General features: G+C 57.9%; 3 protein-coding genes across 6 annotated transcripts in view; 1 reads left to right on the top strand and 2 right to left on the bottom strand.

The window, feature by feature from the left end:
* Window positions 1-3,242: 3,242 nt before the first annotated feature.
* Window positions 3,243-6,797, bottom strand: NPM2 (nucleophosmin/nucleoplasmin 2). 2 transcript variants are annotated; one of them, XM_064400421.1, is made up of 10 exons: window positions 6,461-6,797; window positions 6,112-6,193; window positions 5,919-6,004; window positions 5,061-5,177; window positions 4,556-4,649; window positions 3,997-4,109; window positions 3,809-3,837; window positions 3,695-3,731; window positions 3,477-3,537; window positions 3,243-3,372 (listed from the first exon to the last, which is right to left on the bottom strand). In XM_064400421.1, the coding sequence occupies exons 2-9, from the start codon at window positions 6,167-6,169 to the stop codon at window positions 3,493-3,495; spliced, it is 579 nt and encodes a 192-aa protein (XP_064256491.1). In that variant the 5' UTR covers window positions 6,170-6,193; window positions 6,461-6,797; the 3' UTR covers window positions 3,243-3,372; window positions 3,477-3,492. The 2 variants fall into 2 exon arrangements, with proteins under 2 accessions (XP_064256491.1, XP_064256490.1); XM_064400420.1 differs by having other exon boundaries at window positions 3,244-3,372; window positions 6,112-6,192; window positions 6,312-6,796.
* Window positions 6,798-7,199: 402 nt separating this feature from the next.
* On the top strand, window positions 7,200-12,208 carry PBDC1 (polysaccharide biosynthesis domain containing 1). Of its 2 annotated transcripts, none has more exons than XM_064400542.1 (6): window positions 7,200-7,284; window positions 7,399-7,464; window positions 9,338-9,397; window positions 10,022-10,162; window positions 11,895-12,006; window positions 12,076-12,208. In XM_064400542.1, the coding sequence occupies exons 1-6, from the start codon at window positions 7,258-7,260 to the stop codon at window positions 12,171-12,173; spliced, it is 504 nt and encodes a 167-aa protein (XP_064256612.1). In that variant the 5' UTR covers window positions 7,200-7,257; the 3' UTR covers window positions 12,174-12,208. The 2 variants fall into 2 exon arrangements, with proteins under 2 accessions (XP_064256612.1, XP_064256611.1); XM_064400541.1 differs by having other exon boundaries at window positions 7,243-7,284; window positions 9,305-9,397.
* Window positions 12,209-14,809: 2,601 nt separating this feature from the next.
* Window positions 14,810-25,498, bottom strand: part of XPO7 (exportin 7) — a 52,144-nt gene continuing 41,455 nt past the window's right edge. For both annotated transcript variants that reach the window (XM_064400285.1, XM_064400286.1), the window contains exons 23-28: window positions 24,302-24,516; window positions 22,935-23,073; window positions 20,341-20,501; window positions 19,258-19,356; window positions 18,689-18,816; window positions 14,810-16,611 (exon numbers count right to left, since the gene is read on the bottom strand). In XM_064400285.1, coding sequence (XP_064256355.1) covers window positions 16,518-16,611; window positions 18,689-18,816; window positions 19,258-19,356; window positions 20,341-20,501; window positions 22,935-23,073; window positions 24,302-24,516 — 836 coding nt within the window. In that variant the 3' untranslated portion in view covers window positions 14,810-16,517. The remainder of the gene's footprint in view (window positions 16,612-18,688; window positions 18,817-19,257; window positions 19,357-20,340; window positions 20,502-22,934; window positions 23,074-24,301; window positions 24,517-25,498) is intronic.

Here is a 25,498-nt window from a genome sequence, read left to right as displayed (position 1 = left end):
CCTTTGGCCTCACTGGCACATGGAGGATGTGCAGGACAGACCTCCGGCCTTGCCAAGTGATGGAGAAAGTGCAGGAACAACCTTTGGCCTCACTGAGGGATGGAGGAGTGCAGGAGAATCCCGGGGATTTTGTGAGGGATGGAGGAAATGCAGGAGCATCCTTCAGCCCCAGTGAGGGATGGAGGAGTGCAGGACAAGCCTCTGGCTGCTCAGAGGGATGGAAGGAGGCAAGACAACCCTGTGGATTTTGTGAGAGATGGAGGAAGTGCAGGACAATCCACTGGCCTCGGTGAGGGATGGAGGAGGTGGAGTGGCAGCCTTCAGCCTCACTGAGGGATGGAGGAGTTCAGGATAAACATCCAGATTTAATGTGGGATAGAGGAGGTGCAGGACAATCCTCTGGATGCTCAGAGAGATGGAAGGAGTGCAGAACAACCCTGGGGATTTTGTGAGGGATGGAGGAGTGCAGGAGCATCCTTCAGCCCCAGTGAGGGATGGAGGAGTGCAGGACAGTCCTAGGGATTCACTAAGGGATGAGGGAGTGCAGGACAATCCTCTGGATGCTCAGAGAGATGGAAGGAGTGCAAGCCAGCCCTGTGGATTTTGTGAGGGATTGAGGAAGTGCAGGAACATCCACTGGCCTCACTGAGGGATGGAGAATGTGCAGGACAAACCTCTGGACACACAGAGGGTTGGAAAGAGTGCAAGACAATCCTGTGGCTTTAGCGAGGGGTGGAGGGAGTGCAGGGGCATCCTTTGGCCTCACTGGCACATGGAGGATGTGCAGGACAGACCTCCGGCCTTGCCAAGTGGTGGAGGAAGCGCAGGAACATCCATCGGCCTCACTGAGGGATGGAAGGAGTGCAGGACAATCCTCTGGATTTAATGTGGGATAGAGGAGGTGCAGGACAATCCTCTGGATGCTCAGAGGGATGGAGGGAGTGCAAGACAACCCTGTGGATTTAGTGAAGGATGGAGGAAGTGCAGGAGCATCCTTTGGCCTCAGTGAGGGATAGAGAATGTGCAGGACAGTCCTCCAGATTCAGAGAGGGATGGAGGAGTGCAGGGGGACCCTTCGGCCTCAGCAAGGGATGGAGGAGTTCAGGATAAACCTCTGGATTTCATGTGGGATGGGGGAGGTGCAGGAAAATCCTCTGGATGCTCAGAGGGATGGAGGGAGTGCAGAACAACCCTGGGGATTTTGTGAGGGATGGAGGAAGTGCAGGGGCATCCTTTGGCCTCACTGAGGGATGAGGGAGTGCAGGACAGTACTGTGGATTCGGAGAGGGATGGAAGAGGTGCAGGACAAACCTCTGGGTGCACAGAAGGATGGAAATGGTGCAAGAAAATCCTGTGGATTTGGTGAAGGATGGAGGAAGTGCAGGACAATCCTTTGGCCTCAGAGAGGAATGGAGAAATGCAGGGGCATCCTTTGGCCCCAGTGAGGGATGAGGGAGTGCAGGACAAATCTCTGGATGCTCAGAGGGATGGAAGGAGTGCAAGACAACCCCGTGGCTTTTGTGAGAGATGGAGGGAGTGCAGGACAATCCTCTGGCCTCAGTGAGGGATGGAAAGAGTGCAGGACAATCCACTGGCCTCAGTGAGGGATGGAGGAGTGCAGGGGCATCCTTTGGCCTCAGTGAGGGATGGAGAACATGCAGGAAAATCCTCTGAATTTAGTGAGGGATGGAGGGAGGGCAGGAGCGTCCTTCAGCCTTCACAGAGGGATGGAGAACATGCAGCACAATCCTCTGGGTGCACAGAGGGGTGGAAAGAGCGCAGGACAATGCCCTGGACACACAGAGGGATTCAGGAGCATCCCCTGGCCTCCCCACCCTGCAGGATGCGCCCGAGGAGCATTCCCCCATTCCTAGGGGGACACAACCCAGGGGACACCAGCCCTGTCACCCCACAGTGGCACCTCTGTGCCGTGGCTGGAGGCAAGGACAGGGGTTTGGGCAGGCAGGGGGTGGCACCCAGCACCTCTGCAGCCAGGGGGGCTCCGGGGAGGTGCCCTCGGCCCCCCCGGGCACCCCCAGCCCCCGGGAGAGGCTGGCAGCAGACACCTCCAGGTCCTTTCTGCACAGAGCACGTTCCTGTCCCCCCCAGGGCTCACCTCAAAAACAAGGAAGAAGCCATGGCAGGAGTTCTTTTCTCTCTCCTTCTCCAGCCTTAATTAAACAGGACTCACCTTCCCGAGCCTTTTCTATCCCGGGAGGCCGAGAAGAAAGAGAGAGGAGAAAAGGGGAAAACCCTGAGAGAAAAGAGAGGAAGGGCTTGGGAAGGAGGAGAGAGAGAGAAAAAAAAATAAAGGGGGAGAGGGGAAAAATTAAAGCGGAGATGACACCAAGGGAACTCCTCGATCTTTGAAGCTTTGGCTAAACTGGGGAGGGGGTGACAGGGGGAGGGAGAGCGCAGACCCAGCCTGCTCCTTTCTCAAACCTTCTCCTTTCAAGGACCTCTCGAATTCCCGCAGGAACAAGGAGCCGGGGCCGAAGGAAGCGGGAGGGGAAGGACAAACTCCCCGCGGCCGCCGGGCTGGTCCCGGCCCCGCAGCCGGGCAGCGGCTCGGGGCTGGGCTCGCCTTTCCCTCCCGCTGCCGGGATTCCCGGCCCCCAGCCCAGCCGGGTCGGTCGAGCCCCGCTCCGGGGGTTTGGGCAGCCCCAGGCTCCGGCTGCCGCCCTCGGGGCATTGGCACGGGGGGAGGATGGTGGGGAGGGGGCACCGCAGTGGGGTCGGGGGCTTCTCCTCCTCCTCCTCTTCTTCTTCTCCCTCCGGCACTGGGGGGCTGCCCGTGTAGCGCTGGGGGGCTCTGGGGACCCCCGACCCTCGCAGGGGGAGGCCGGGGGTCGCCCCTGGCACCCTTTGCAGGCCAGGGAGGTGAAAATACCCGATAAATCCGCGGCAGGGAGCTGGGGAACCCGGGGGGGGTCAAACCGGCCTGGGGGGGTCCCCGAGGGGCAGCACGAGGGAGGGGGATCCGTGCAGAGCTCACCTGTGCCTCAGTTTCCCCCCAGCGAGGCGGGAGCAGCGGGGAGCCCACCCCCCATCCGCAGGAGGGTGGGGGGCCCGATTCCTTAAAACCAACCCAAATTAACCCCCCCGGGGCAGGGATTCAACCCAACCCCACTTTTCAGCCCCCCAAACCCACAAACGGGGCAGGGCCCGGCTCTGGAACCCCCCCCCCAAAAATCCCGGCCAGGTCAGTGGCACCCCACCCTGTCCCCCCCCAATCCCCCTCTGTCCGGGGTGGGGGGCAGCCCTGTCCCCCCCCAAATCCAGCTGGGGGTGCTCCCAGAGCAGCACGGGGATCCAGGAGTGCAAAATGTGCTTTATTTTGGGAACGACACCACCACCACCAGCAGCTGCCGCCTGCAAGGCAAGGAGGAAAAGGGATTTTAGTGGGGTGACCCCGCTGTGGGCTCGGAGCCGCCCCCGGGACCCCCCCAGCTCCGGGCTGGTGCCCCCCTCCTCACCTGGACGGAATTCCCGTCATTTCTTGGCCGCTGCTTTCCTGCCCCGGCCGGCTCCGCGTCCCTGCGGGAAGGGGAGGGGGCTGAACGCGGGGGGAGCCCCCAAATCCGCGCTGCTCCCCCCGCTTTTGGGGGCAGCGGCTGCACCCCGACCCTTCCCCATCCCCCCGAGCCCCCGGCCCGTTATCCCGAGGGATTTGGGGGGCGGGGGCTGCTCCTACCTTGGCGGGCGGGGGACCCGCGGGGGCGAGGCTGTTCCTGCTCGGACAGAAGCGGGGTTGGGGTGGGGGTCCCGGCCAGGGGGACCCCCCCAGCCCCAGGGTTTTCATACTCACGGCTCCTCCTCCTTTTCCCGCTTCCTTTTCTACGGGAGACAGAAAGAGACCGACGCTGGGGACTCTTCCTCGCCGGGGGATGAAGGCTGCGGCTCATCCCCGTCACGGAGAGGAATTTGGGGTGCCCGACCCCCTTCCCCGAGCCGCAGGGACCCCAAAACCCCCGCGGCCGCCCCTCAGGCGCTGACCTTAGCAGTGCTGCCCTTCTGGGCGCCCGAGCCCTTGGGGGGCTTCCTGGGGGCTTCCTCTGCTGCTTCCTCTTCCTCCTCCTCATCCTCCTCGTCCGAGGTCAGGTCCATGACTGCGGGAGAGGCCGGATGAGCCCCGGGACCCCGATACCCGCGGGGGGTTCAGGGGACACCCCGACACCCACGGGACACGCAGAGGGGGTTCAAGGGGTTGGAGGGACCCCGATACTCACTGGACACGTGGGAGGAGGGGTCAGGGGCTAGGGGCCACCCCAATAATCACTGGACACATGGAGGGGACCCCGATACTCCCTGGACACGTGGGGAGGGACACCCTGATACTCCCTGGACACATTGGGGGGTCAGGGGGACCCCGATACTCACTGGACACGTTGGGGGGGGGTGTCAGGGACACCCCAATACTCCCTGGACACCTGGGGGGGCTCAGGGGACCCCCCGGGACTCACTGGACACGTGGGGGGGGGGGTTCAGGGGCTCAGGGGACCCCCCGGGACTCACTGGACACACGGGGGGGCTCAGGGGACCCCCCAATACTCACTGGACACGTGCTGGCCGCTGACGAAGAGCGGCCCGGAGCCGGCGCGCAGGCGGAAGGTCACCGGGGGGGTCAGCTCCACTCCGGCCAGCGAGGCCTGGGGGACGGGGGGACACAATTCCTGACAGCCCCCCGGGACAGGAGCACCCCCAGACCCATCCCCGGGGCAGGAGCACCCCCAGGACAGGAGCAGCCCGCCGAGCCCTCTCTGGGGCAGGACCCCCATCTCCCCTCCCCAGGGGAGGAGCAGCCCCCAGCCCCCCGAGCCCTCCTGGCAGAGCCCCCAGACGCCTCCCTGGGGCAGGAGCCCCCCACCCAGGGCAGCCTCCAGACCCTTCCCGGGACAGGGACAGCCCCCGGAGCAGACCCCAGCCCCCTGAGCCCTCCCGGGACAGCCCCCAGACCCTCCCCGGAACAGGAGCAGCCCCCGGGGCAGCCCCCAGCCCCCCGACCCTTCCCCGGGGCAGGACCCCCCCCAGGGCAGCCCCCCGAGCCCCCCGGCACTCACCGAGGGCAGCACCGAGGGTTTCAGCGTGGCCAGCGGCACCGGGGCGCGGCTGTCGCCGTCCTCGGCCACCACCTCCAGCACGTGGAACTCATCCCGGGCCGCCTCGCCCAGGCACACCTGGGAAAGGGGGGACCCTCAGAGCGCCCCAAAATGCGGCCCGCACCCCCTCCGGGGTTTGGGGGGAGAGGGCACCGCCTGCCCGGCCGGGACATGGAATTCATCCTTATTTTTTAGGGTGTTTTTTTGGTGTATATATATAATTTTTTTTCTTTTTTTTTTTTTTTTTTTTTTTTTTTTTGTGAGAGGTATTTTTGTCGATTTTAGGTTTTGGGGTTTTTTTTTTTGGGGGGGATATTTTTTTTGATTTTTGGGTTTTTTGGGGGATATCAGGACCCCTCGCAGGGATTTTTGGGGTTTGGGGCTTTTAATTTTTTGGAGGGGGGGGGGATTTTTTTTTGGGTTTTGGGGTATTTTTTTGGCGATTTTTTTGGTTTTGGGAGGAAGTTTTTCTGGATATAGGGTTTTTTGGGGTATTTTTTGAGGGGGCTTCAGGGTTTTTTTGGGGGGAGTCTTGGGGGGGGGTTGGGATTTTTTTAGAGGTTTTTTTGGGGGGATTTTTTTGGGTCTTATTTTTTTTTAAGGGATTTTTTAGGGTTTTTTGGGGGGGTTAGGTTTTTCTGGGGGGAATTTTTTGGGTCTTAGGGGTTTTTTGGGGGGGGTATTTTTGAGGGTTTTTGGGGCATCTAAGGGTTTTTTGGGGGTATTTCTTTAGGGGTTTTAGGAGGTTTTTTGGGGGGTATTTTTTGAGGGTTTTTTTGGGGGTGCTTAGGGGTTATTTTTTTTTTTGGGGCGACGCACCGTGCGCAGCACCAGCTGCTGCTCGCAGTGCCAGTCCTCGGTGACTCGGAAGGTGCAGGAGCTCCTGGCGCTGCTCAGCTCGCACCCTGCGGGGACAGGAGGCGACAGGAGGGGACAGAGCCACCCTCGGGGGGGGTCCCCGACATCGGGGGGGGGGGGGGGGCACCCGGGGTGGGGCGGGGGCGGCACTCACCCCAAAGCACGGACACGGGTCTGTCGGAGCCGCTGTCGGTGCTGTCGGTGAAGGACATGGCCAGGGAGGGGGTGACACGGCCTGGGGGGGACACGCGGAGCTGTGGGACCCCAAAACCTCGGGACCCCCGCCCCAAAAACCTCGGGACCCCAGAACTTCGGGACCCCAGAACCTCAGGACCCCCGCCCCAAAACACTCACCCACAGCAGCACCGCAGCTCTCAGCACCGGGGGAACCCCACAAACAACGGGGCCACCCCCACCCCGGGGCACTTATGGGGTCACGGGGACCCCGCCCACGCCCCCCGGGCAATGAGGCGGCAGCCGCGCTGTTAATTGGTTAATTACCCCCTTCAGGTGGGGGCGCTGATGAGCGCCGGCAGCCCGCACGCCGTGTGACGGGTCACCGTGTGTGACATCCCTGCCCGAGTGTCCCTCGATGTCACCTGTGTCCCCCCGTGTTCTCCTGTGTCCCCTCACGTCACGCGTGTCCCCCCGTGCTGTCCCGTGTCCCTCGATGTCCCCCCGTGCTCGCTCCATGTCACCTCGTGTCCCTATGGCCCGCGTGTCCCCATATGTCCCTTACCCCGCGTGTCCCCTCCGTGTCCCCGTGTGTCGCCCACCCCACGTGCTGTCCTGTGTCCCTCGATGTCCCCCCGTCCTTCATGTCCCCTCGTGTCCCTGCGCTCCCCGTGTCCCCCTCGTGTCCGCACGCGTCCCCCCGTGTTGTCCTGTGTCCCTCGATGTCACCCCCTGTCCCCCCGTCCTTCATGTCCCCTCGTGTCCCTGCGCTCCCCGTGTCCCCCCGGGATGTCCTGAGTCCCCTGATATGCCGCCCCACGTGTCCCCTGTCCCCCACGTGTCCCCACTCTGTCCCCCCTTGTCCCTTCCCCGCCCCACGTGTCCCCCACTTGTCCCCCCGTGTCCCCTCTCTGTCCCTCCGTGACGCCCCCTGTCCCCAGGTGTCCCCTGTGTGCTCCCGTGTCCCCCCTGTCCCTCTCTGTCCCCCTGTCCCTCTCTGTCCCTCTCTGTCCCCCTGTCCCCCTCTGTCCCTCCCTGTCCCCCTCTGTCCCCTGTCCCCCTCTGTCCCCTGTCTGTCCCCGCTCCCGGGGCGGGCTCTCCCCTGGCCCCGCCCGTTCCGGCAGCGATGGCGGCGGCGGGGCTGGCGGGGCTGGTGAGGCCGGGGGGGACTGGGGGGACAGGGGGGCACTGGGGACACCGGGGGGACACTGGGGGGCCAGGGGCCGTGTCCCCGTGTCCCCGGTGTCGCAGCCCCGTGTCCCCGCAGGGCCCCGGCGAGGCCGCGGCCGCCGCTCAGGCGCTGGCGCTGCCCGCGGAGGCCTTCGGCAACGACGTGAGTGACACCGGGGGCTGGGGGACTGGGGGGACTGGAGGGGGGACTGGAGTGGGGACTGGGGGGACTGGGGGGGCTGGGGGGACTGGGGGGGCTGGAGTGGGGACTGGGGGGGCTGGGGGGGCTGGGGGGACTGGGGGGGCTGGAGTGGGGACTGGGGGGGCTGGGGGGACTGGAGTGGCTGGGGATGGGGACAGGGGACACTGGGGGGACTGGAGTGGGGACTGGGTATGGGGACCGGGGACACTGCAGTGGGGGACTGCAATGGGACACTGGGAACACTGGGGGACTGGAGTGGGGACTGGGGGGACTGGGGGGACTGGAGGGGGGACTGGAGGGGCTGGAATGGGACACTGGGGGGACTGGGGGGGCTGGGGGGACTGGAGTGGGACACTGAGGATACTGGGGGGACTGGAGTGGGGACTGGGGGGGCTGGGGGGACTGCGGGGAGGACTGGGGACACTGGGGACTGGGGGGACTGGGGGGACTGGAGTGGGGACTGGGGGGCTGGAATGGGACACTGGGGACACTGGAATGGGACACCGGGGGGACTGGGGGGACTGGGGACACTGGGAATAGGACACGGCGGGGCGGGGGGGCTGGGGACACTGGGGATACTGGGAATGGGGACTCTGGGGGGGACACTGGGGGGAATGGGGACATTGGGGCATCCGGGGGGACACTGGGAGGAACGAGGGGGACTGGGAATGGGGAGACTGGGGACACTGAGGGGACTGGGAATGGGGGGACTGGGGACACTGGGGATGGGCTGGGGGGGACTGGGGGGAATGGGAATGGGGACACTGGAGGGACGGGGGTGACTCTAGAGGGACTGGGGGGACACTGGGAGGAATGGGGGGGACAGAATGGGGCACTGGGGACATTGGGGCGACTGGGGGGACACTGGGGGCATTGGGGGAACTAGGGGGACTGGGGGCACTGGGGGGATTGGGAATGGGGGCACTGGGGGTACTGGGGACGCAGGGGGGCCTTGCTGGGAGGGGGTCACAGATCTGGGGGTCCCTGCTCTGGGGTCCCTGTCCTCGCAGAGGGGTCTCAGATTTGGGGATTCCAACTTTGGGGTCCTGGGGGGTGACAGAGCTGAGGGGTCGCAGCTTCGGGGGATCCCAACCCTGGGAGGGCCCAGTCCTCGGGGGGGGATCCCAGTTTTGGGGGGTTCCCCCAATCCAGGGGGGTCCCAATGCTGGGAGGGGATCCAGGTTTTGAGGGGTCCCAATTTTAGGGGATTCCCCCAATCCAGGAGGGGTCCCAGTGCTGGGAGAGGATCCAGGTTTTGAGGGGTCCCAATTTTGGGGGTCCCTGTCCTCACAGGAGGGTCCCAGATTTGGGGGTTCCACCTTTTGGGGTCCCTGTCCTGGGGGGGGCTCACAGTGCTGGGAGGGGATCCAGGTTTTGGGGGGTCCCAATTTTGGGGGTCCCTGTCTTGGCAAGGGGGTCCCAGATTTGGGGGTTCCAACTTTTGGGGTCCCTGTCCTGGGGGGGGTCACAGTCCTAGGAGAGGATCCAGGTTTTGGGGGGTCCCGGTTTTGGGGGGTTCCCCCAATCCAGGGGGGGTTCCAGTCCTGGGAGGGGATCCAGGTTTTGGGGGCTCCCAGTTTTGGGGGCTCCCAGTTTTGGGGGTCTCAGTCCCAGCAGGGGGGGTCGCAACCTTGTCCCCTGAGAGAAGGGGAACCCCAAAAAGAAGCGAACCCCCAGAACAGGGAAGAGAGGAACCCCAAGAGCAGGAAAAACCCCACAAAGGTGGCGAGAAAACCCCCCAAAAGGGGGAGGGGGGTCCCCGAAATGGGGTGGGGGCCCCCGAGGGGACGCTTGTCCCCAGGAGGTGTCCCCAGCTGTCCCTGGTGCCGCCCAGCCCCGCGTGGAGCTGGCCTGGGCCATGAAGGCGCATCAGCACGCCCAGGTCTACTTCAACGTGAGTCGGGGGTTCGGGGTTTGGGGTTTGGAGTGGGGTTTTGGGGTTTTGGGGTGGGGCTTTGGGGTTTCAAGGGTTTGGGGTGGGGATTTGGGCTGGGATTTTGGGGGTTTGAGGTGGGATTTTGGGGTTTTGGGGGTTTAGGGGGTTTGGGGGTTTGGAGTGGGATTTTGGGAGTTTGGGGTGGGATTTTGGGGTTTTGGGGGTTTGGACTGGGATTTTGGGGGTTTGGGGTGGGGTTTTGGAGTTTGGGGTTTTGGGGGTTTGGGCGGGGTTTTGGGGATTTGGGGTGGAGTTTTGAGGGTTTTGGGGTTTTGGGGGTTTGGGGTGGGATTTTGGGGGTTTGGGGATATGGGGTAGGATTTGGGGGTTTTGGGTGGGATTTTGGGGTTTTGGGGATATGGGGTGGGGTTTTGGGGTTTTGTTTTGGGGATTTGGGGATTTGGGGTGGGGTTTTGAGGGTTTGGGGTGGGATTTTGGGGTTTTGGGGATTTGGGGTGAGATTTTGGGGTTTTGGGGGTTTGAGGTGGGATTTTGGGGATTTGGGGGTTTTGGTGATTTGGGGTGGGGTTTCGGGGTTTCGGGGTCTCGGGGTGCCCCGGCCGATGCCGCCCCTCGCTGCAGCTGATCCGCTCGGTGGAGCCGCGGCTGCTGAGGCTGACCCCGCTGGACGCGCAGATCTACGAGCGCTTCCGCGGCGCCTTCCCCGCGCTGCGCGTGGGCCTGCTGGACCCCGAGGAGCTCAAATCCGAGGAGGCCAAGGCGGTGGGGAGGGGTCTGGGGGGCTCTGGGGGGGTTTGGGGGGGATTTGGGGGATTTTAGGGGGGGATTTGGGGGGGGTTTGGGGGATTTTAGGGGGGCCTGGGGGGCTTTGGGGGGGTTTGGGGGGGATTTGGGTGGGGTTTAGTGGGGTCTGGGGGGGATTTGGGGGGCTTTTAATGGGGCTTGGGGGATTCAGTGGGGTTTGGGGGGGGGATTTAGTGGGGCTTCCCCCCTTTTACTGGGGTTTAGTGGGGTTTGGAGGGGATTTAGGGGGCTTTTAATGGGGCTTGGGGGGGTTTAGTAGGGTCTGGGGGGAGTTTGGGGGGCTTTGGGAGGGATTTGGGGGAGATTTGGGGGTTTCACTGGGGTTTGGGAGGGATTTAGTAGGGCTTCCTCCCTTTTTAGTGCGGTTTGGAGGGGATTTGGGGGGCTTTTAATGGGGCTTGGGGGGTTTAGTGGGGTCTGGGGGGAGTTCAGGGGGCTTTGGGGGGGATTTGGGGGGTTCAGTGGGGTCTGGAGGGGATTTGGGGGTTTTACTGGGGTTTGGGGGGGATTTAGTAGGGCTTCCACCCTTTTTAGTGGGGTTTGGGGGGCTTTTACTGGGGTTTGGGAGGGTTTTAGTGGGGCTTCGCCCCTTTTTAGTGGGGTTTGGAGGGGATTTGGGGGGCTTTTAATGGGGCTTGGGGGGGTTTAGTGGGGTCTGGGGGGAGTTCGGGGGGATTTGGGTGGGGTTTGGGGGGTTTAGTGGGGTCTGGGGGGGATTTGTGGGGCTTTTAGTGGGGTTTGGGGGGGTTTAGTGGGGTTTGGGGGGAGTTCAGGGGAGTTTGGGGGGGTTTAGTGGAGCTTCCCCCCCTTTTGGTGGGGTTTGGGGAGCTTTTAGTGGGGTTTCCTCCCTTTTTCGTGTGGTTTGAGGGGGTTTTAGTGGGGTTTCCCCCCTTTTTTGTGGGGTTTCAGGGCTTTTAATGGGATTTCCCCCTTTTATTGGGATTTTGGGGTGCTGAGGGTGTTTTTGACCCCCTAGAAATGGCACCTCTCCTTCGAGGGGATGGTGAAGGATTTCAGCTATGGGGCCAAGGCTTGGGTGGGCTTTGGGGAGTTTTAGTGGGGTTTCCTCCCTTTTTAGTGAGATTTTCTCCCCTTTTTAGTGGGATTTCCCCCTTTTACTGGGATTTTGGGGCGCTGAGGGTGTTTCTATCCCCCCAGAAGTGCTTTGAGGGGATGGTGGAGGATTTCAACTTCGGGACCAAGGCTGTGTGTGGGGTTTGGGGGTTTTAGTGGGATTTCCCCCCTTTTTATTGGGATTTCCTCCCTTTTTAGTGCAATTTCCCCCCTTTTTAGTGGGATTTCCCCCTTTCAGTGGGATTTTGGGGCGCTGAGGGTGTTTCTATCCCCCCAGAAGTGGCGCCCGTTCTGCCTCAGCTTCAAGGGCGTGGTGGAGGATTTCAACTTCGGGGCCAAGGCTTGGGGGGTTTTTGGGAGTTTTAGTGGGGTTTCCTCCCTTTTTAGTAGGATTTCTCCCCTTTTTAGTGGGATTTCCCCCTTTTACTGGGATTTTGGGGCACTGAGGGTGTTTTTAACCCCCAGAAGTGGCGCCTGTTCTGCCTCAGCTTCGAGGGCGTGGTGGAGGATTTCAACTTCGGGGCCAAGGCTGTGTGTGGGGTTTGGGGGGATTTATTGGGATTTCCCCCCTTTTTACTGGGATTTTGGAGCGCTGAGGGTGTTTTTATCCCCCTAGAAGTGGCGCCCGTTCTGCCTCAGCTTCGAGGGCGTGGTGGAGGATTTCAACTTCGGCACGCTGCTGCGCCTGGACAGCGGCGGGGAGTACTCGGAGGAAAACACCATTCTGGGTGGGTTTGGGGTGCGGGGGGCCGGGGGGACCCCGCTCCCACAGCTGATCCCTGCCCTGCTCCTTGCAGCCACCAGGATCCAGTTTCTGGCCATCGAGATCGCCCGGAACAGAGAGGGCTGCAATGATGGGGTTCACAGCAGGGGCAGGGAGGGAACGGCGGCGTGAGATCGGGGTGGGATTGGGATCGGGGTGGGGTCGGGGTGGGATCGGGGTGGGATTGGGGAGAGATCGGGGTGGGATTGGGGTGGGATCGGGGAGAGATCGGGGTGGGATTGGGGAGAGATCGGGGTGGGATCGGGGAGAGATCGGGGTGGGATTGGGGAGAGATCAGGGTGAGATCGGGGAGAGATCAGGGTGGGATCGGGGTGGGATCGGGGAGAGATCAGGGTGGGATCGGGGTGGGATCGGGGAGAGATCAGGGTGAGATCGGGGAGAGATCGGGATGGGATCGGGGAGAGATCGGGGTGGGATCGGGGTGGGATCGGGGTGGGATCGGGGTGGGATCGGGGAGAGATCGGGGTGGGATCGGGGTGAGATCGGGGTGGGATCGGGGTGGGATCGGGGTGGGATCGGGGAGAGATCGGGATGAGCTCCGAACGCGGGAAGGGCCGGGAGAGCACGGGTGGAACCCTGGAAGGGCTTGGAAACCCTGACAGAACTCAATAACTGCTGAAATAATTCATTAAATCCTGACAGAATTCAATTAATCCTGAAGGAATTCAATAAATACTGAAATAATTCTATAAATCCTGACAGAATTCAATAAATCCTGAAAGGACTTTGGTAACTCCTGAAAGAATTCAATAAATCATGAAAGGATTCAATAAATACTGAAAGGACTTCAATAAATCCTGAAAGAATTCAATAAATCCTGAAAGAATTCAATAAATTCTGACAGAATTCAATAAATCCTGAAATAATTCATTAAATCCTGAAAGGACTTTGGTAAATCCTGAAAGAATTCAATAAATCCTGAAAGAATTTCAATAAATCCTGAAAAACTTCACTAAATCCTGAAATTACTTATAAATCCTGAAAGAACTTGAATAAATCCTAAAAGGACCTGAATAAATCCTAAAAGAACTTTAATGAATCCTAAAAGGACTTTTGTAAATCCTAAGAGAACCTCAATAAATCCTGAAAGAACTTCAGTAAATCCTGAATTTTTGCTTGGGGAAATTTGGGGAGTTCTGGGGAAGAGCTCAGGGGGATCTCGGGGTTCTGAGAGAGATCTTGGGGTTCTGAGAGAGATCTTGGGGTTCTGCAGGAACATTTGGGGTCTGGAGGAACATTTGGGGATCTGGAGGAACATTTGGGGTTCTGGGGGGAAATTCGGGGTGCAGGGGGAGACCTTGGGGTGCAGGGGGACCTTTCAGGGTTCTGGGGGGACCTTGGGGTTTCTGGGGTGGCTCTTGGGGCTCTGAGGAGGAGCTGAGGGTTCTGGGGTGACTCTGGGGTGGCTCTTGGGGTTCTGGGGGCACTCTCAGGGCCCTGGGGGCACTCTGGGGGTTCTGGGGTGATCTTGGGGTCACTGTGGGGGTTCTGGGGTCACTCAGGGGCTCAGCTCACTCTCAGGGTCACTGTGGGGTCCGTCAGGGGTCACTCTTGGGGTCACTCTGGGGTCTCTCCAGGGTCACTGTGGGGTGACTCGGGGGGCTCAGGTCACTCTGGGGTCACTCTCGGGTCTCTCAGGGGTCATTCTCGGGGTCCCTTGGGGCTCAGGTCACTCTGGGGTGACTCAGGGTCCCTCAGGGGTCCCTGTGGGGTCCCTCTGGGGTCACTGTGGAGTGACGGGGGGGGGGCTCAGCCACTCTGGCATCACTTGTGGGGTTCCTGTGGGGTCACTCCAGGTCCCTCGGGGGGTTCAGCCACTCTGGGGTGACTCAGGGGTCACTCTGGGGGTCCCTTGGGGCTCAGGCCAGTCTCAGGGTTCCTCAGAGGTCCCTGTGGGGTCACTGTGGAGTGACTGGGGGGGAGTCTCAAGCCACTCTGGGGTCCCTCAGGGGTCACTGTGGGTCACCCTTGGGGTCCCTCAAGGGCTCAGGTCACTGTGGGGTCACTCTGAGGTCCCTCAGGGGTCCCTGTGGTGTCACTCAGGGGTCACTCTGGGGGTCCCTTGGGGCTCAGGCCACTCTGGGGTCACTCTGAGGTCCCTGTGGGGTCACTCTGGGGGTCCCTGGGGGGCTCAGCCACTCTGAGGTCCCTGTGGGGTCTCTTAGGGATCATTCTGGGGTCCCTCAGGGGTCCCAGTGGGGTCACTCTTGGGGGGCTCAGGCCACTCAGGGGTCACTCTGGGGTCCCTGTGGGGTCACTCTGGGGGTCCCTGGGGGGCTCAGTCACTCTGGGGTCCCTGTGGGGTCTCTTGGGATCACTCTGGGGTCCCTGTGGGGTCACTCTGGGGGTCCCTGGGGGGCTCAGCCATTCTGTGGTCACTGTGGGGTCCCTGTGGGGTCACTCTGGGGTCCCTGGGGGGTCCCTGGGGGGGTTCCTTGGGGGCTCAGCCACTCTGGGGTCCCTGGGGGTCCCCGGGGGCTCAGCCACTGTGGGGTCCCTGGGGGTCCCTGTGGGGTCACTCTGGGGTCCCTGTGGGTCACTCTGGGGTCCCTGTGGGGTCCCTGGGGGTCACTCTGGGGTCCCTGGGGGGGTCCCTGGGGGTCCCTGGGGGTCACTCTGGGGTCCCTGGGGGGGTCCCTGGGGGTCACTCTGGGGTCCCTGGGGGTCCCTGGGGGTCACTCTGGGGTCACTCTGGGGTCACTCTGGGGTCCCCGGGGGTCCCCGGGGCTCAGCCACTGCGGCGCGGCTCAGTAGAAACCACGGAGTTTATTTGCAGTCACAATCTTACACGGTTTGCAGCGAACACCCGACACCAACCAGCAGCTGCTCACGCGGGAGAGGCCCGGGGACCAAACCGCCAGGGCGGGGACAACCCGAACACAGCAACAGAAAGGGAAAAATCAAATTAAACCAGGAGTGGAGCGGCGGGAGGGGAGGGGAGGCCCAGGAGGCCCCGAGGGGGGGGAGCGGGGCAGGGGGAGCACACGAGCAGCAGCAACGAGAGGGGGGACACGGCCAAGGGGCTCCCTCCCCTGGGATCGGGGGCGCCCCCAGCCCAGCGGCCGGCAGGACAGACGGACACGCTGCCGGGGGGGCTCCAGGCTGGGCAAAGCCTCCCGGGAGGGCTGCAGCCCGGGAAAAGGGGGAAAAGGGGGAAAGGGGATGGAAAAGGGGAAAAGGGATGGAAAAAGGGATGGAAAAATGGGATGGAAAAAGGGGAAAAGGGATGGAAAAGGGGAAAAGGGATGGAAAAAGGGATGGAAAAAAAGATGGAAAAATGGGATGGAAAAAGGGATGGAAAAGGGGAAAAGGGATGGAAAAAGGGGAAAAGGGGATGGAAAAGGGGAAAAAAAGAGATGGAAAAGGGGAAAAATGGATGGAAAAGGGGGAAAAAGGGATGGAAAAAGGGATGGAAAAGGGGAAAAAGGGATGGAAAAAGGGGAAAAAAGGGATGGAAAAAGGGAAAAAGAGATGGAAAAAGAGGAAAAAAGGGATGGAAAAGGGGAAAAAAGGGATGGAAAAGGGGAAAAAGAGATGGAAAAAGAGGAAAAAAGGGATGGAAAAGGGGAAAAAAGGGATGGAAAAGGGGAGAAGGGGCCCTGGGAGGGGCTACTGCTACAGAGGGGACAGGAGGGACACCCACGAGCAAGCACGAACGGAGGGGTCACGTCATGGCTTCGAGTTCCCAAGAACGAGGGCAGACGGGACCGGGAAATTGTGATTTTTCAGGGGGGCTTAATAAGAAAAAATATACATTTGGAATTTTACAATGCCTTTTTTTTTTTGTGGTGTTTTTTTTATTATTATTATTATTATTTTTAATTTTTTTTTTGTTTTTTTTTTTAAATTTTTTGTGTTGTTTGAGTTTTTGCTTCTCTCTACAGCTCGTCTCACTAAATAGATCTCTGCACTTTCACACAGCCACCCCCTCGCCCAGTAAAGCTTCAGGCCACGCTTTCCTCACTCGCATTCACAACCCTCACACCAGCACTGGCTGCACCAGGACTCTGTAAAAATTTCAATCACACTTTGTTTTTTGTTTTTTTTTTTTATCATTTTGTCTTTTTTTTTTATCATCGTTTTGGTTTTTTTTTTTGTGTATGTTTTTTTTTTCTTTTTTTGTGAATTTTTTTTGCAGTTTTTTTGCCTTTTTTTTTTTTTGTCTCGTTTTTCTGAAACTCAATATAAACCTTGCTCCAAAATGTTATGAAAAAATGTACATGTTTTTTTTTTTTTGTTTGTTTTTTGTTTTATACAAGGCAGGCTTTTCGCAGCGGAGCGCCGCCGGTTCCACATTCCGGCCAGGGAAGGACAAAGAGAGACACAGACACCTTGGAATTCCTGCTCCTGGATCGTGCCCTTCCCACGGGAACACCTGCCCAGGTGAGCTCCAGCTGCTCTCTCCTGCGGGGTGGGAAGGCCCTGGGGCCGCGGGGGCCGGAGGCTCGGGCGGTGTCAGCTCATCATGTCGTTGCTGTTGACGCCGTAGCTCGAGTTCTTCATGGAGTCGTTGACCTCCCTCCGGAACGCCGACAGGTTCTGGGTGAACCTGGGGAGACGGGACAGGGGAGTCCGGCGTGCCGGGATTCCAGCAGTCCAACACATTCCATCATCCCACCCTTCCATGAATCCATCATTCCACCCTTCCATGAATCCATCATTCCACCCTTCTATCATTCCATCATTCCACCATTCCATGATTCCAGCAGTCCAACACATTCCATCATCCCACCCTTCCATGAATCCATCATTCCACCCTTCCATGAATCCATCATTCTACCATTCCATGAATCCATCATTCTACCATTCCATGAATCCATCATTCCATCATCCCACCATTCCATGAATCCATCATTCCACCCTTCTATCATTCCATGATTCCATCATTCTACCATTCCATGAATCCATCATTCTACCATTCCATGAATCCATCGTTCCACCCTTCTATCATTCCATCATTCCACCCTTCCATGAATCCATCATTCCATCATTCCAGCAGTCCATGATTCCATCACTCTATCGTTCCATGATTCCAGCATTCCATCACATTCCATGATTCCATCGTTCTATCATTCCCTCATCCCATGATTCCGTAATTCCACCATTCCATCACATTCCATCCCTCCAGCATTCTATCATTCCATGATTCCACCATCCCATGATTCTATCATTCCAGCAGTCCATGATTCCATGATTACACCATTCTATCATTCCACTATTCCACAATTCCACCATTCCACCATCCCACTATTCCATCATTCTATGATTCCACCACTCCACCATTCCATCACATTCCATCCCTCCAGCATTCTATCATTCCATGATTCCACCATCCCATGATTCTATCATTCCAGCAGTCCATGATTCCACTAGTCTTTCATTCCACAGTTCCACCATTCCATCATTCCACCATCCCACTATTCCATCATTCTATTATTCCACCACTCCACCATTCCTTCATATTCAATCATTCCAGCATTCTATCATTCCATGACTTGGTCATTCCATCATTCCACCATTCCATCCCACCAGCATTCCATGATTCCACCATTCCAGCATTCCATCATATTCCATGATTCCATGATTCTGTCATTCCATCATTCTAGCACTCCATGATTCCACCATTCCATTATTCTATCATTCCACCATTCCATGATTCTATCATTCCAGCATTCCATGATTCCACCATTCCATCATATTCCATCATTCCAGCATTCTATCATTCCATGATTCTATCATTCTAGCAGTCCATGATTCCATCATTCCATCCCTCAAGAATTCTAATGTTCCATGACTCCACCATTCCATGACTCCACCATTCCATCGTTTCACCATTCCGTGATTCCACCACTCCATAATTCCACCACTCCACCACTGCATTATTCCTTGATTCCACCACTCCCCCATCCCACGGAATTGTCCAGCTCGGAGCATTCCCCCAGAACTCAGCGCCGAGCCCGGCAGGGTCTCCACACCAAGGAGGGGATCCACCACTTCCCGTGAAGGGATTCCATCCCACTGGAACGGGGACATTGGGAAGGAGTTCCTGCCTGGGAAGGAATTCCCAGAGGAGAATCTGGGGTTTCTCCATCCCTGGGAGTGCCCAAGGCCAGGTTGGAGCACCCTGGGACAGTGGAAGCTGTGGTGGGAAATACCCATGGATATTTAGGATCCCTCCCAATCCAAACCACTCCAACCACAAACCCATGAAGGAATCTTTCCATGGGAAGTTTCAAACTGGAATGGGATACTGGGAAGGAATTCCCAGAGGAAAATCTCTCTCTGCTCCATCCCTGGAAGTGTCCCAGGCCAGGTCGGATCGGCCTGGGATACAGAAGGTGTGGTGGGTAATACCTGTGGATATTTAGGATCCCTCCCAATCCAAACCATTCTAACCATGAAGCCATTAAGGAATCCCATGGGACGTTTCAAACTGGAATGGGATCTTGGGAAGGAATTCCTCCCTGTGAGGGTGGGGATGGGATTCCCAGAGAAGCAGTGGCTGCCCCATCCCTGGAAGGTCCCAGGCCGGGCTGGATGCCCCTGGGGTGGTGGGAAGGACCCGTGGATGTTGAGGCTCCCCCCATCCCGCGGGAACGCCGCTCCCGTCCCGTTCCGTTCCCGACCTGTCGCGGTTCTTGGTGAGCAGGTTGCGCTCGATGCCCTCCATGAGGTTCTCGAAGCACAGGTGCATGGCCTGCTGCTTCTCCGGGGGCTGGCTGTTCACGATGCTGTTCCTCAGGTCCGAGAAGTACTGCGGAGACAGGGCAGCCAGGGGCTCATTCCCACGGGATCCGGGCTTGGGACAGGGCCCACCCCCGCGGGGAGCTGGGAATAACGAGGGGGCATCCCAGTGAGTAATGGATGGAGCTGGAGTGCTCAGCTCCAGGGATCATCCTGGCCATGGGATTGTTCCAAGGATCATCCTGGCCATGGGATCATCCCAAGGATCATCCTGGCCATGGGATCATCCTGGCCATGGGATCATCCCAAGGATCATCCTGGCCATGGGATCATCCTGGCTGTGGGATCATCACTCCAAGGATGATCCTGGCCATGGGATCACTCCAAGGACCATCCTGGCCATGGGATCATCACTCCAAGGACCATCCTGGCCACAGGATCACTCCAAAGCCTTTCTGGGAATGTTCTCCTCCCCCACCCAAGCCTCTTCCAGCTGGGATGGCTCTTTTACCTTCTCGTTGAGCAGGATGAGGCCGAGCAGAGGCCGGGACATGGACCACTGGTTCCGGCAGTCCTCGAAGATGATGATGTTCAGCACCGTGGAGAGCATCTGCCACGGGAAAACAAGGGTTAAGTCCCATCCCATGGATCCCAAATCCTATCCCATGGATCCCAAATCCCATCCCATGGATCCCATCCCAATACCATGGATCCCATCTCACTCCCATGGATCTCATGGATCCCATCCCAAATCCCATCCCATGGATCCCAAATCCCATCCCATGGATCCCATCCCATCCCATGGATCCCATCCCATCCCAAATCCCATTCCATCCCATGGATCCCAATCTCATCCCAAATCCCATCCCAGCTCCCTCCTCGCCCTGGGAGTTGGGAATCTCCTGGAATGCTCCTGGAGGCTCAAGGCTCTGGAGCTCTGAGTGCAACCAGGGAATTCTGGTGGCTTTTGGGGTGCCCAGGTCAGTTTGGGGTGCCCAGGTCAGTTTGGGGTGCCCAGGTCAGTTTGGGGGTGCCCAGGTCAGTTTGGGGTGCCCAGGTCAGTTTTGGGGTGCCCAGGTCAGTTTGGGAGTCTCTGGGGGAGCTCTCCAGTCAATTTTGGGCTCCCCAGGTGTATTTTGGTGTCCCCAGGTTATTTTTTGGCTTCCTGAAGTGTTTTTTGGAGCCCTCAGGTGAATTTTAGCCTCCCCAGGTGAATTTTGGAGCCGCCAGGTATTTTTTGGCCCCCTCAGGTGTTTTTTGGAGCCCTCAGGTTATTTTTGGCCTCCCCAGGTGAATTTTGACCTCCCCAGTTGTTTTTTGGTGTCCCCAGGTTATTTTTTTGCTTCCTCAGGTGTTTTTGGAGACCCCCCAGGTTATTTTTTGTCCTCCCCAGGTGTATTTTAGCCCCCCAGGTGTATTTTTGGCCCCCCCAGGTGAATTTTGGAGACCCCCAGGTATTTTTTGACCTCCCCAGGTGAATTTTAGCCCCCCAGGTGTATTTTTTGTCCCCCCCAGGTGTATTTTTTGTCCCCTCCAGGTGTATTTTTTGTCCCCTCCAGGTGTATTTTTTGTCCCCTCCAGGTGTGGGGCTCACCTGCTGCACCATCTCGGGGTGCTGCTGCATGATGTGCAGGAAGCGATCGCTCTCCTGCGCCAGCGGCGTCGATCTCTTCTTGGTGCTGCGCGAGAGCTGCTTGAACAGGTAGGTGACGATGTGGTCCAGGCAGGAGCAGCAGCCCGTGCACACCATGGTGTCTGGGGACAGCAGGGGACACGTCAGGGCTTGGGGGGAAATGGGGTTTGGGGGGGGAAATGGGGGTTGGGGGAAAAAAAATGGGGTTTGGGGGGGAAAAATGGGGAGAAAATGGGGGTTTGAGGGAAAAAAATGGGGTTTGGGGGGGAAATGGGGTTTGGGGGGGAAAAATGGGGGTTGGGGGGAAAAAATGGGGTTTGGGGGGGGAAATGGGGTTTAGAGGAAAAAAATAGGGTTTGGGGGAAAATGGGGTTTGGGGGGGAAAAAGTGGGGTTTGGGGGGGAAAAATGGGGTTTGGGGGGGAAAAATGGGGTTTGGGGGAAAATGGGGTTTGGGGAGGGGAAATGGGGTTTGGGGGGAAAAAAAAGGGGGTTTGGGGGGGAAAAAATGGGGTTTTGGCAGGGGGAAATGGGGTTTGGGGGGAAAAATGGGGAGAAAATGGGGGTTTGAGGGAAAAAAGTGGGGTTTGGGGGAAAAAAATGGGGTTTGGGGGAAAAAAATTTGGTTTGGGGGGAAAATGGGGGTTGGGGGGGAAAAAAATGGGGTTGGGGGAAAATGGGGTCTGGGGGAAAAAAATGAGGTTTTGGGGGGAAAATGGGGTTTAGAGGAAAAAAATGGGGTTTGGGGGAAAATGGGGTTGGGGGGGAAATGGGGTTTGGGGGAAAAAAAAATGGGGTTTTGGGGGGGGAAATGGGGTTTTGGGGGAGGAAATGGGGTTGGGGGGAAAAATGGGGTTTAGAGGAAAAAAAATGGGGTTTTGGGGGGGAAAATGGGCTTTTGGGGGGAATAAATGGGGTTTGGGGGGGAAAATGGGGTTTGGGGGGGAAATGGGGTTTGGGGGAAAAAATGGGGAGAAAACGGGGGTTTGAGGAAAAAAACACAGGTGTGTGGGCGGGAGGAATGGGGTTTAGGGAAAGAAATGGGGGGTGGGCGAAAAATATAGGGTTTTGGAAGGGAAAATGGGCAAAAATGGGGGGAAAATGGGGGAAAAAATGTGGGTTTGAGGAAATAAACCCAGGTGTTTGGGGGGGAAATGGAGTTTAGGGAAAGAAAAGGGGGGTGGGGGAAAAAACCACAGGGTTTTGGAAGGGAAAATGGGAAAAATGGGTGGAAAAATGGGGTGGGAATGGGGGGGAAATGGTGAAAAATAAGGATAGAAATGGGGAAAAATGGTAAAAAAAGAGTGGGGAAAAAAAGGGAAAAATGGAAATTTGGATGGACAAAAAGAGGGTTTGGGGGAAAATGGGGAAATAACCGGGGAAAAATGGGATTTGGGAGGGAAAAATGGGATTGTGGGAGGTGTCCCTGGCATTGGCACTGAAATCCTTTCCAACCCAAACCATTCCAAAATCCCAAAAATTCCCAGAACCGTCAGTTTTTGGTGGGATCAGTGAGGGAATCACAGCTCCAACCTCTCCGAGTCCCAGAGGAGAAACCCCCAGGTGGAAAATGGGGTCTTTAACTCTGAGCTCTTCCCAAATCCCAGGAAAACTGCATTCCAAATCCCAGGAAAGCACATCCCAAATCCCAGGAAACTCACATCCCAAATCCCAGGGAACCACATCCCAAATCCCAGGAAACCGCATCCAAAATCCCAGGAAAGCACATCCCAAATCCCAGGAAAGCACATCCCAAAAAAGCACATCCCACATCCCTGGCAAACCCCATCCCAAATCCCAGAAAACCCCATCCCAAATCCCAGAAAACCCCATCCCAATCCCAGACAAACCCCATCCCAATCCCAGAAAAGCACACCCCAAATCCCAGACAAACCCCATCCCGATCCCAGAAAACCCCATCCCGATCCCAGAAAACCCCATCCCGATCCCAGAAAGCCCCATCCCAATCCCAGAAAACCCCATCCCAATCCCAGAAAACCCCATCCCGATCCCAGACAAACCCCATCCCAATCCCAGAAAAGCCCATCCCAATCCCAGACAACCCCATCCCAATCCCAGAAAGCCCCATCCCGATCCCGGGCAGCCCCATCCCGATCCCGGGCAGCCCCATCCCGATCCCGGGCAGCCCCATCCCAATCCCAGAAAGCCCCATCCCGATCCCGGGCAGCCCCATCCCAATCCCAGAAAACCCCATCCCAATCCCAGAAAGCCCCATCCCGATCCCGGGCAGCCCCATCCCGATCGCGGGCAGCCCCATCCCGATCCCACAAAGCCCATCCCGATCGCGGGCAGCCCCATCCCGATCCCAGACAAACCCCATCCCGATCCCACAAAGCCCATCCCGATCGCGGGCAGCCCCATCCCGATCCCACAAAGCCCATCCCGATCCCAGACAAACCCCATCCCGATCCCACAAAGCCCATCCCGATCGCGGGCAGCCCCATCCCGATCCCACAAAGCCCATCCTGATCCCAGACAAACCCCATCCCGATCCCACAAAGCCCATCCCGATCGCGGGCAGCCGCGCGGCCTCACCCAGCGCCGTCAGCCCCTCGGAGATGGAGGACAGGATGTACATGATGACGTGCGGCTCCAGGCTGGCGATGAAGTTCATGTGGTCCTGCGTGAGCACTTCCAGCAGCGAGTAGTAGGATTGGCTGAGTTTGGGATAATCCTGCAGGGAAAGAAGGGAAATCTGCTGGGTTTGCCTGGAAGCAGCAAATTCCTGAATTCCCATGGATCACCTGGAATGTGCTGATGGATCTCCTGGGAAGAACCGACCAAGGATTCCCTGTCCCAGAAAATCCGTGTTCCAACACATTTCCCAACTTCCTTCTCTCCCAGTCCAAGAGATTTCCCAGTATTCCATTCCATTCCATTCCATTCCATTCCATTCCATTCCATTCCATTCCATTCCATTCCATTCCATTCCATTCCATCCCATCCCATCCCATCCCCAACACTGCTCCATCCAATAATTTTTCACACTTTATATTTTCCCAGGGAAAATCTGGGAATTGGGATGGGATTTAAAACCCGTTCCAACCCAAAATCTGGGAATTATTGATGTGGTTCATTTCCCACCTAAACCATTCCATGATCCCATGAATTCCAAACTGGTCAGGATTTAAAATCTATTCCCACCCAGAATCTGGGAGCTGGGATGGGATTTCAAACCCATTCCCACCCAGAATCTGGGAATTCTTCCCGTGCTTCACCCAGAGCCCACTGCTGGTGCCCATTCCCTGCCCCGACCCCTTCATCCCTCCTTCCTCGCCTCCAGCTTTTCCTGGGATGGAACTCCCGGGGATGGAACTGCCAGGGATGGAACTCCCGGGGATGGAACTCCCAGGGCTGGAATTCCCAGGGGCTGGAATTCCCAGGGCTGGAGCTCCCAGGGGAATGGAACTCCCAGGGCTGGAACTCCCAGGGCTGGAACTCCCAGGGGATGAAATTCCCAGGGCTGGAGCTCCCAGGGCTGGAACTCCCAGGGCTAGAATTCCCGGGGCTGGAATTCCCAGGGCTGGAACTCCCAGGGCTGGAACTCCCAGGGCTGGAACTCCCAGGGGATGGAATTCCCAGGGCTGGAGCTCCCAGGGGAATGGAACTCCCAGGGCTGGAACTCCCAGGGGATGAAATTCCCAGGGCTGGAGCTCCCAGGGCTGGAACTCCCAGGGCTAGAATTCCCGGGGCTGGAATTCCCAGGGCTGGAACTCCCAGGGCTGGAGCTCCCAGGGCTGGAGCTCCCAGGGCTTGAACTCCCAGGGCTGGAGCTCCCAGGGGATGAAATTCCCAGGGCTGGAGCTCCCAGGGCTGGAACTCCCAGGGCTAGAATTCCCGGGGCTGGAGCTCCCAGGGGATGGAATTCCCGGGGCTGGAGCTGCCCAGGACAGGCGCCTCACCAGCAGGTCGCTGTGGGGGATGGAGAGCAGCAGCTTGATGAAGGTCTGCAGGGCGTTGTCCAGCGCGTCGTCCCCGTAGAGCCGGAAGACGCCGAAGTTGACGTAGCTGCCGCTGAGCGCCGCCTTCAGCATGGAGAAGCAGATGGAGATTCCCTTCAGCTTCAGCGCGTACACCTGGTCCTTGGGCACCTCGCCCAGCGTCAGGATGCGATTCCCTGCGGGAATGCCGGCCCGGGATCACCATCCCATTCCGCCCCAACGGGCTCCAAACCCATTCCAACCCAAATCTGGGAATTGGGATGGGATTCCAAATCCATTCCAACCCAAATCTGGGAACTGGGATGGCATTTAAATTCCATTCCAACCCGAAATCTGGGAATTGGGATGGGATTCCAAATCCATTCCAACCCAAAATCTGGGAATTCCAAAGTGGATGGGATCTAAAATCCACTCCAACCCGAATCTGGGAACTGGGATGGGATTTCAAATGCATTCCAACCCAATCCATTCCATGATCCCATAAGTTCCAAAGTGGATGGGATTCCAAATCCGCTCCAACCTGAAACTGGGGAATTGGGATGGCATTTAAATTCCATTCCAAGTCAAAATCTGGGAACTGGGATGGGATTCCAAATCCGTTCCAACCCAAAATCTGGGAATTTGGATGGGATTTCAAATCCATTCCAACCCAATCCATTCCATGATCCCTTGAATTCCAAAGCAGGTGGGATTCCAAATCCACTCCAGCCCAAAATCTGGGAATTATTTCCATGGCTCCTTTCCAAGCCCCACCTGCAGGGATTTAAGGTCTTTCCAACCCAAACCATTCCATGATCCCATGAATTCCAAACTGGATGGGAATTCAAATCTGCTACAAACCAAAATCTAGGAATTATTTACGTGGCTCCTTTCCAACCCAAACCACTCCATCCTCCAGGATGTTTCCAGGATTTATCCATGGATGAACCCAGGATGAATCCAGGATTTATCCATGGATGAACCCAGGATGAATCCAGGATTTATCCATGGATGAACCCAGGATGAATCCAGGATTTATCCATGGATGAACCCAGGATATTTTCAGGATTTATCCATGGATGAACCCAGGATATTTTCAGGATTTATCCATGGATGAACCCAGGATGAATCCAGGATTTATCCACGGATGAACCCAGGATGAATCCAGGATTTATCCAT

The sequence above is a fragment of the Passer domesticus genome, chromosome 28 (assembly GCF_036417665.1).
Source record: "Passer domesticus isolate bPasDom1 chromosome 28, bPasDom1.hap1, whole genome shotgun sequence".
Taxonomy (NCBI): domain Eukaryota; kingdom Metazoa; phylum Chordata; class Aves; order Passeriformes; family Passeridae; genus Passer; species Passer domesticus.
This window is presented reverse-complemented; position numbering and strand designations above follow the sequence as displayed.